Source organism: Micromesistius poutassou (genome assembly GCF_964030765.1).
Source record: "Micromesistius poutassou genome assembly, contig: SCAFFOLD_6306, whole genome shotgun sequence".
Lineage (NCBI taxonomy): Eukaryota > Metazoa > Chordata > Actinopteri > Gadiformes > Gadidae > Micromesistius > Micromesistius poutassou.
The window spans coordinates 1-10,931 of record NW_028178398.1 but is presented as its reverse complement, the minus strand read 5'-3'; the positions used below and the strand labels follow the sequence as shown (position 1 = coordinate 10,931).

Below are 10,931 nucleotides of genomic sequence, written 5' to 3'. Positions count from 1 at the left end.
CAAAAGCCACGAGCCACACGCAGGGAACCCACACCGCAAATTCATTAGGTCTTTTTGGGCTCAGATGAAAAACATTAAGGCATACCACAAAGGCCTCAGCCCGGGTTCCTTTGTTCATTCACATATGGCAGCGCGCAGTGAGTGTGGGGCCGGGGCCCCGTGTGTTTACCCTAGCCACCCCCGTCACCCAGGGTCCGGGGAGAACAAAGGGAGCCGTTGAGGGATCCTGAGGAAGCAGGAGACACAGCGTACGGAACGGCGCACTTTGACATCATCGACGGGGCAGAGAGCAACGGGGAGTTGGGAGCCGCGGCGCGCGGCGAGCGGTGACGGCGATGGTTTCCTCATGGGACGCCTGCAGCAACAGCAGCGACACTATTGGTGTTTATCCACATGTCACAAGTTGAATTACCGCTGATTGGTGGCGGGTTAAAGTGGCTGGAGCTTTGGCTTATGATTTTAACTCCACATTGAGACACGGGAATAAACCTCTGGTTTCCTGTTGTCTGAAAGCCTCAATTCATGCCATCAATTTAGGTTTTGTTTTTTTTGTATCACAAATATCCACCGGTTGAAAAACAATATGTGAGCAGACTACCAAAAGATCTAAAAAAAAGACTTATTGAGTAAACAAATAGTATTTGTATTTTATAAACTTTGTGTGTGTGTTGCTCAGAGAGAGGAATGTATCAGCTACCGCTCTACGGCTGACGGTATGCAACAGGGAACAGAACAGGCAAAAGTAAAAGCTGCAGACGGCATGTCTAAACACGCCAGGTGTTTGTTCCAATTCTGCCCCAATGCGCCCTAACCCCGCGCTTACCCTTAACGCACAAAGACGACGGCGTAACAACCGCACAACCTCCGCACTGTGTGTGTTTTTAATGGCCGCGGGATCACCTGACCTCTGAACAAATACACATTATTAAGGCGGGGCCTAAATTACCTGCAATTTGTGATGGTTAGATAGGCCCGGCTGTTCCTCCAGCCCGGGCCCGGTCTGCGTTCTACCTGTCAGGAGGAGACGTTATTCCCTGGGATCCTCCTCCTCGCTCCGGGGGGGGGGGGGGGGTCCCTCCGGTCCCATTGTGAGTAAATACCTGCAGCCTGATCCCCCCAGCGGAGGCTGACTGATTGTTGCACGATCACTGAGGCTTGTCCTCTTGAGCGGCGGATTCCTGGGTGACAGCAAGTGTCTGCGTGGTGGAACAAAGGCTGCGGGGTGGGGCGCGCGAAGGGGGGGTAACGAACGAGAGGGCCGGGGCAGCACTAGCCCTCTGGCTGGGCTCTGATCGAGTCTGAGCCTGCCTCCTTGCACAGGTGCGAGGCTATACCTTTTATCTGTTTGTGTTTTTTTCTTCTTCTTCTTATTCTTCCTCTTTCGTCCTCTCCCTCAGTTTGCGCATTAAATCACACTTCTCTCTTCACTTTTCTTGTCTTTTGTTTTGTTTTGTTTTTTCTAGACCCAACCACTCAACCTCTCCTCCCTCTCCTCCTCCCCCCACCCCCCCCCTACCCCCCACACACGGAACCATTTTTTTTTTCTTCTTCTTCTCCTCTCGCTGTAATTCATGCCACTCATTTGCAGTGTTTTCAGGAGAGACAAATTAAAAGGGGATTCTTATATTGCTCTGTCACACTGGGCTGCAGGTCTCATGAATCACAATAAATTCTATTAAGCAGCGTTCCCTCCACAGCCCCTCTTCCCCGGCGCCACACAGGGGGCTTGTCTCTGTTAATGCTTAACATCTGTGTTTATTTATACAATCACTTACCTAGCTAACTGATTTCTAAATGCCCCCCCCCCCCCCCCCGCCCACCTCCTCCCCCAAGAAATTATAGTTAATATGCATTTGCAAAATGCCCAAATAGTGTCATATTTAGATGGAAATATGCAAACAATAAAGCACCTAATTGCATGCGGCCTTCTCTGTGCGTGGTCGTGCGGAGTCCTCCGCGATGGACGAGGCTGAAACACGCCGATTCTTCGTCATGTCCCGCCACTCAGAGGGCCCAGACACCCTGCGCACTCTCTGCATTCTTGGCACCTCAAATGGTGCCGTGTTTGGAAAACAAATCTCTCGCTCTTTCTCTGCTTCAGGAGTGAAATAGATCTAATTTTTTCTCAAAGAGTATTTCGCCGACGTTATACTTGTCATACTTTCCTATGGCTTACTGGAGCAATCCCCCCCCCCCCCCCCCCCCTCAAAAAAATAAACATAAGTCCATACTAGATGACACGGTACGAGGCAACAAAAATCTATGCCCCCAGCCCCCGCCCCCCCCCCCCCATCTTGCAACCCTTAATGAAGTAAGTCAATTGCATGGTTTCCCATCTAACTGTGTCTGAAGCACTGGCTGATGGCAGCTTGTTGTTCGATGCCCCCCTTACTCGTAAGAAACTCACCTATGCCCGCGTGCATGCACGCCAGTATATAAATTGCTGAATCAGTGTCAGTGATAGAGTAATGGCACGGGAGCCGTCGTAAATTAGAGCCAGCGATTTCACGGGGCAGACAGTGGCTGTCGTGTCTGAGTGAGCGCCCGCTCCTGAGCTAATGAATACCTTCATCTGGCCTGGCAGTCAGCAGATTGCCCCGCGTTGATGGATACTGTCAACCCCGCCGCCACACCACATTTCACTGCACAATAAACACGGTTGTCAAAACCAAACAAAGTGAAATCAATTCATCCTGTACAGTGAGTGCATGCTAAATGAAATTAACGTACTGTGCCGATCGGCGGCGGCCAAAGCAGTGTATTATTCCTGAATTCCTGTTGGCTTAGGGGCAGGCTGACAGGCGAGGGGAAACTAGACGTCCCTGGCAATACGAGAGAACAAAAAGCCAAGCGCAGCGTAATCAAATTAATAACAGAGTGGGTTGGATCATTTGATAATTGTGTTGAGGAATCACGTCAGACCTAACATTTTATAATTGCGTTGATCTGTAGTGTTTTGAAGCTAGGAAAATCTGAGATTACTCATTCGCTTTTCGACTCAAACAGTAAGAATAAAATAAGAGACGCTGAGCACATGAAGCCTGACTAAGTGAAGAGTAATGATATTATCATGCATTACTCATTACTTTGCACATGACGCCTGACTAAGTAATCAGTAACGCATGATATTATCATGTGTTACTCAATAATTAGCATATGAAGCCTGACTAAGTAATCAGTAACGCATGATATTATCATGTGTTACTCAATAATTAGCATATGAAGCCTGACTAAGTAATCAGTAACGCATGATATTATCATGCGGTACTCATTACTTAGCACATGAAGCCTGACAACGTAATGAGTAATGCATGATAATACCATGACTCAAATCACTGCCTGAAAAATGTTTTTATCCCCACGGCAGCTGTAACTCATTTCTCCCTGAAGCACAACATGACCTTTGTGTCAATAAACTGTGCCTTGTTGAAACTCTATTTCACAAGGTTTAACAGCACATGAACAGGTCGTGTGCGCTGAAGATCAAAAAAATACATAAAGAAAATGTAAAAAGACTGAATACTCGTGAATCCATTTTGCCAGCCATTACTCATTAAAGGTTATTTTGTGTTGATCAACTGAAATAATAATAATAGAGATGAAACCCCAGGTAACGGGTGCCAGGCTTGCAGTGGGACGGCCTAATGAGAGCTCTTCACATGTGCGTGATGAAATATGCATGAGTCATCCCGAGCTTTCTTTTCCACATTTGACTTCATTAAAGATGTATCGTAGCATATGGAAAGCGTTTTTTTTTTAATCTTATTTTTCATGCCTTGTTTATCAACATGTTTTTGTTTGTTTAAATATTCATATTGCTTTTATTTAATTCTTTCACATCTAACATATAAAAGGAAGCAAATGCGCATGCAAACAGAAATCATTATCAGTCAGATGTACAGTTTAATACGGAGAGACTCTCTTATGCTGATTGTCAATGACTTGATTGAGAAGCGGCTCTTTGCTCACTCATGTTAACTGTATGCCTGAGTTTGTGTGTGTGTGTGTGTGTGTGTGTGTGTGTGTGTGTGTGTGTGTGTGTGTGTGTGCGTGCGCGTGTGTGTGTGTGCGCGCGCACTTGCCTTGTGTTTGTGACTATGTGTCCGTGCATGCATATAGTTAAAAGAAGGGATGTGTCTAAGCTTGACTTCCCTTGGATATATGTGTTGAAATGTTCTCTGAAAAAAGGTTGTGTAGAGTTTGGCAGTCAACACTTCCAGATATTGCCCTATTCAAGTTGGCTTGTGCATTTGTTTGATTTGTTTAGGACTGTCACATTGCTGTAAGTAGGAAGGAGACTGAGACAACATTAAGAACTTGTATTGAAGCCCCCAGTTCGGCTTCATGTTAGTCTGAGGCTGTTAAGCGCCACGCTGTGGTCCTTCATCAGTCATCCTCCAGCAGTACATGTGTCAGGTTCGGCAGTCGAAGGCTCCCCAGGTGTATCGGAGGCCACACTCGACTGGAGGCTGTGATGATAGTTAACGGTGGATGGGGGGCGAGCGACGGCTCGTGTCATGTGATTAACGGCCTCCGTTGTTCTCTTCCTTCTTCTTGCTCTGGCATTTTCCAGGGCGCAAAGAAGTCAATGGCTCAGCCCATAAAGCACAACCCTATTATTGTTGGCCAACAGGAGGCGCCAGCACCACCGAGGCCCGGGTGTACAGGGAGGCCCGAGGGCGCAACACCACCGAGCCGCACATCAAGCGGCCCATGAACGCCTTCATGGTCTGGGCCAAGGACGAGCGGCGCAAGATCCTGCAGGCCTTCCCCGACATGCACAACTCCAACATCAGCAAAATCCTGGGTAAACCTCTCTCCTCGTTTAGGTTCTGTCGTCTGCTGGTTCACGGAACAGAAGGGAACCGCGGTGAACGAACCGCCAATCATCCAGTAGCCTCGAATCAATATGGTGTTGATCCCCTTTGCACATTCCACACTAGTTTTCTCTCGTCGTGCGTAGCTTCGCGCTCAAGAGCCACGGATTACTTACAGTATGTACACGTGTCGCTCGCTCACTGCAAACGTACAGGACGCAGACGACGTGCTCCTCTGTGTAAGGGAACATCTGCACTCTGTACTGTTTAAGAGCAGGGGACGGGATGGTTGATGGTGGGTTAGAGTGTGTGTGTTGGGGAGGGGGGGGGGGGGGGGGGTCAGGGCTAGTTTGGTGGATAGGGGAGGGGTCTTATCTGATTGGCCCTGCCGTGGATCAAACCACTACGGTACACACGGATGGATTTACAGCACGTCACCGCCGTAAGTGTTTGTCATGAAAAATGACAGAGGCTAAATGGGTCTCGTCCCCCCCGGCCCTGAGAGGCCATAGATCAGGGTTATTAAACGTGCTGGTAGCCACGCCGGAGCGCGCTGTACAGCTAGCGCTGTTTAATACAGCCGCCTGTCGTCACCAGCTCCCCAGCGGAGTGCGCACCGCAGAGAACACGGCCATCAGGAAATGTCAAATGGGCACTATTCTAAATTCCTGTTTTTTTTTTCCACATACAATTTAGTTTAATTCCGTTTTTTCAAAAATGAAATTGAAACGTGTTGTTTTGCCTGTGTAGGTTCAAGGTGGAAGTCCATGTCTAACCAGGAAAAGCAGCCTTACTATGAGGAGCAGGCGCGCCTCAGTAAAATCCACCTAGAGAAGTACCCTAACTACAAGTACAAGCCCCGACCCAAGCGGACCTGCATTATCGACGGTAAGAAGCTCCGCATTGGCGAGTACAAGCAGATGATGCGCTCACGACGACAGGAAATGAGGCAGTTCTTCACTGTGGGGTAGGTGCACAGTCACTGTCCTACAAACAGTGACTCGCAAACACACATCAATGATTCCATCAACATTTGACGTTGTTTCAGAAAATGTGTAAATGTGTAGGTGTGTGTGGTTTAGTTTGAAGTGATTTTTAAATTGTAAATAACGTTTTATACGTAACATGTTTGTGTTGAGCTTGATTGTTAATAAATGTGAGGACTGAACTAGAAGACAAATAGAGACGTGATTACAAGACATTAAGCCTAAGAACAGCTGTCTTGACCTACATGGTGAATTGTTTAATTTACTGCCGTGTGGCCGGCCAGGAGAAGCTTCTCCTGGTGCTGTTCCTGTGTCAGTCGTAGGCCGCACGCTGGCTGGAATTTCAATCATCCAGTACAACAGCAGAACAGAAACAGTGGCTTTATGTAGCCAATAAACTATTACAATATGAAAAAAAAATGCTCTAAACAGGAGCTGTCAGGAGACTTTCTCTTTTCCCAAATTATTTCCACAGAGCTGGTGAACGCTAAATTCTACATTCCCAGTTTAAGTGCCTGAGACCAGAGTACGTTTTGGTTGGCTTCAAACTGCATTTGTTTGTTCAGGGTTCTCGTTAGTTCCTAGCTAGTGATTCTTTTTTTTATTTTTTGTCTAAAAGTAAATCATTGTTTTCTTAAATTGTAGACTAAATTCCCCCTCCTTTTTTTCTCCCATTTCCCTCTTTGTCCCCTCCAATTGATCCCTCCCTTGCTCTCTCTCTCTCTCTCTCTCCCTCTCTCTCCCTCTCTCTCTCTCCCTCTCCCTCTCTCCCTCTCCCTCTCTCTCTCACCCTCTCACCCTCTCACTCTCTCACTCTCTCTCTCACTCTCTCTCTCTCTCTCTCTCTCTCTCTCTCTCTCTCACCCTCTCACCCTCTCTCTCTCTCCCTCCCCCCCCCCCCCCCGCCCGTGCAGTCAGCAGGCGCAGATCCCCATCAGTACCAGTGCGGGTGTTGTCTACCCCGGGGCCATAACCATGGCGACCACCACACCCTCCCCTCAGATGACCTCCGAGTGCTCCAGCGCGTCGGCCAGCCCCGAGCCCCCGCTGCCCGTCATCCAGAGCACCTTCAACATGAAGCTAGAGCCCAGCCCCCTACTGGTGAACAGCGGCGGCGGCGGCGGCGGCGGCGGCGAGCGCCCCAACGGCGAGGAGGAGATGGACCTGTACGAGGACTTTGAGGAGGAGCCCAAGTCGGACTATAGCAGCGAGAACGAGGCGCAGGAGCCCGTCAGCGCCACCTAAGGGCCCCCTCCCTGCTCACAAACAAACAAAAACAAAACGCCAATCAGAACCATTGGGGGGGGGATGACGGGGGGGGCGGACTGGACGCACACACACACACGCGACACACACAACAAAAACTCATCCGAAAAGAGGATTGGCCCGCGGAGCTGAGAGACTGATCTGAGGAGGAGGAGGAGGAGGAGGAGGAGGAGGAGGAGAAGGAGGAGGAGGAGGAGGAGGGGGGGTGAGAAAATGAAAAAAAAAAAAAACATTGAGTTCAAAGTAAATAGACGACTTAAGAAAAAAAAGAGAAACACTCTTAATGATGTATCCTCCACGAGCCAGCATGCGGACGTGGTTTCATGAGATCAACACATATTGGGTCTTAAGTGTTTTCTACAGTTGTGTGTAAAGCGGTTTGGTTGTAGTTTTTTTTTTTTTTTTAATCTCGCTGTTCATTTTTATGTCGTTATCATGGACATTTACACAATTGGGTTTAAAGCGTACCATTGGAACTTGAAATTTAGTATTTGATATAAACCTGTTATTCTTAAAGTAATTTACCTTTTTCACATCAGTTTGATGCTTATGATATGTTACATTACTGTTTGTGATGGGAAATCTGTTCTCACTCAGGTATGCTGTGACAGGAACCAGCTTTTGAATGTTTTCAATCTGAATTTAAGTATAGGCAAACTATTTCATTCTTAAGGAGTTATACAACAAAGGAATTATTATTATTATTATAATTATACAAACTGCACCATTTTGTGCAGAAGTGCCAAACGTTTATAATTTTCTCCTTAAAACCTTTCAAGATCTTTTGAGAGAGGCCGCATGAGTCTTAGACAATCTCTTGACCTCTTAGTGCAGCTTCAGTCTTCTTCCTTTTCGTTTATTCAAGCAGGAAATACAACGTAAAAAAACAAATAGAACTCAGGAACTTTAAAGCGGGCGCAGCAAGTGATGTGGCGTCTTGGTGATGCGGTGACTTGCAATGCTGCTTCCTGGGAGCCCATAATGCAGTGATCATCAGCCCTGACCCCACCCCCTCCAATGTCTCCTGTAGCGCAGTTAAGTCTTGTGCTGCCGCATCAGCCTCTTGTTTCTAGCTCTTCAATCTAGTCTTACTCACTAAGTTCTTAATCAGAATGACTGTAATCAGGCCACGACGCTAAAGGGCCAAACGCATCCAATCTGCCCGTTTGGACCAGCAGCAAAAGGCAGCTTTGGGAGCATTACAATCTCAATGTGATGTTGTACATTGTGACTCCACACTGCATTCTGTTAAACACTTGAGCCCCATTTGGAGGACATGTTTAAAGTCTTTGGTCTTAAACTTTTTTTTTTTCCTCCTACAATCCAGTCTTTAGAGACATTGTAAATCTTAAATTGACACTAAGAAGTCTTAAGGAAAGGTTTGGTCATCTTGTTGATGCCTTCAGTTGATTACAGCAGCGGTCTTGGGCTGGTTTATTCCCGGAACAAGACAAGGTCAAGTGTACCACACACCATGGCTACTGTACAAACTGTACAAACGTGTGTGACGTTTATTGTTGCACATTTCTCTGTATCTGCATATTTCTTTTCATAGCATTTCTTCTCAACATAACTTCCCTCGCTAGATTGAAGCATGTTGTGCTACTCGTCATCGTACAACGACACATTGCAAAGGCACTTATCTTCTGCATTTAATGCACGAGCGCACAGCTATCAGAACGGGAGTCTGCCTTCAGGAGCTCGCTCTCAGCAGAACGAAGCTCCAGCGGCAGCGGCGGTGGTGGAGGCTTTTTCTAGCAAGACCCCCCCCCCTCCCGCTTTGAGGGGGTAGAGGGGTCTAAGTGTCCCCTCACCTCCCCCCCCCGTCCCCTGCCCCTGCCCCGTGGCCCGCCCCACGTCCAGCCCTAAAACACCCAGGGGTGCGCCATCTGGCTCCGAGCGAGGGGTGGGGGGGGTCAGACGGAGGTGCTTACCGGGAGGAATAGGCGGAAGAGAGGGGGGAAGGGGGGGGGGAACAATAAAAAATAGGATGTGCATCGCTCATTGTGTTCCCTCCATCAAAGTGTGTGAGCAGGAAGGCCTCAACAGGGGCCGCAACGCTGGCCCAGTCACCAGGCGCTGGTGAGCAGATGGAACAAGTACATCAAGCTGTGGGGGATTATTGAAATGAGTGACGAGTGGCAATCATCTCAAATACTGCATTATTAATGCATGGTTCCAGCTATTCTCCTCTTGCCCTTGAACCTGTCAGCCTAAAGTAGGAGCCTAGAGTTTCCTAAGAGACCCAAATCGTCTCTGGCTCTTACTGGTCAGGATCTCCACTGTTGGTCACTGCATCACTTGCTTAGATTGAATTGGTACAAATTGATGTATATATATATAGTATATGAAAGAAATTCAAAGCTGGCTGTTATGGCATTGTTTCCGCCATTAAACGCATTCATCCACGTCAGTTTGTAAGTTTGAAACACCTCACTGTTCATTTTTAGTTTTGTTTCCATTTTTTTTTTTTCTTTGTTGTGTTGCTCTTGTTTTGAGGCACAGCACATGCTTCTAGGATAGCTAAACTACAAAGAAACTTGTAAAGGATTTCCCTCCAGGTCGACCCGTCTGGTGTTTTTAAGCTGTTCCCCCTGTTTGCTGGTGGATTAACTCATTTGTATGTGATTGTAAATATTTTCATGACCATGCCAATCCGATTCAGTGGGCTGGTAGTGAAAACGGACTCCCGATGGAACTGAAACTTGACTGTGCTATATAGCAACAAAAAAAAAAAAAAAGAACAAAAAAAAGAAAATTATGACAACAAAGAACTCATATCTCTTGAGGAGATGCTGTTTCATAAGTGTTAACAAGCACTGGATATAAATTGTATTTTTATCAATTCTGAGTAATGTGAAGCTGTTTGCTGAGTAAAAAAAGAAAATACCATTTCCGCATTTGAACTCAAGTGTGTCTTGTCAGACACCTGATTCAAGTCTTCAAATATTTTTCTGTCTGCTTATTTTGTTAATTTATGCAAAGATCCATGTGATGATTGAACATTTTGTTTAAGCTTCAGGTCAGGGCCGCCTAGGAAGAGAGTCAACAGAGAGAAAGGAGGGAGGGAGAGAAATTCAACATCCTACATGCAAAGCAACTGGTTAGAAATACATTAGAGGTCAGAAGTCCATTGTATATTGTCTGTCGTGTGTATTCATGTTTCAATGTATTTATTAGCCACTATTGGCTCTAAAATTGTTGGTTAACAATTAGTCAACAAATGGACAATCAAATCGACAGAATTAAAACTCACTGATTAGACCGCAGAACAAAAAGCATTTCAATATATTTGCCATCTCATTTGGCGTTTATTGTAAATATAACATTGGAAATAGATTTTATTTTTTTCCCATGGGTACTTAATGAAGTATAAGTTATGTATTTGATCATTTTGTTTTTACATTTTTGTATGTGCATGTATGTCTTTAAAGCCTGACAAGTCACTGTACCTCACGTAGATGCTGAATATTTCTCCCAGGGGAGCAGGACCTTAGATAGTAATGTTTTGATAATCTTCCCAATTTAAAGACAAATCAATGAAAAAAGAAATCAGTATTTACAATCTACAACATTTTTGATATGACAAGTAAAGTAATCACAAATAAGGTACTACAAACACTTAACAAAAGTGAGTTATTTCAACCACAGCATTCATATAATGTATAATCCAACTTGTGTTTTGGCTAAGTAAAGCACTCATTTGAAGAGGATTTTTTTTGAGGAGCAATACTAATACAAATAATAATGAACATGCATGTATTTGGCTTGCATTTACACAGTATAGGAATGAACAAAAGTTGTTTTTATGAACATTTCTTTGTTGAAAACACAACTGACATTCTTGTAGTTTTTTTTTTAC

At 45.9% G+C, this 10,931-nt stretch overlaps 1 protein-coding gene across 1 annotated transcript; it reads left to right on the top strand.

Annotated features, from left to right (window-relative positions):
• The first annotated feature begins 4,504 nt into the window (after positions 1 to 4,504).
• Positions 4,505 to 7,198, top strand: LOC311374568 (transcription factor SOX-6-like). Its single transcript, XM_084490389.1, has 3 exons — positions 4,505 to 4,807; positions 5,568 to 5,784; positions 6,718 to 7,198. The coding sequence occupies exons 1-3, from the start codon at positions 4,714 to 4,716 to the stop codon at positions 7,046 to 7,048; spliced, it is 642 nt and encodes a 213-aa protein (XP_084346515.1). The 5' UTR covers positions 4,505 to 4,713; the 3' UTR covers positions 7,049 to 7,198.
• The last annotated feature ends 3,733 nt before the right edge of the window (positions 7,199 to 10,931 follow it).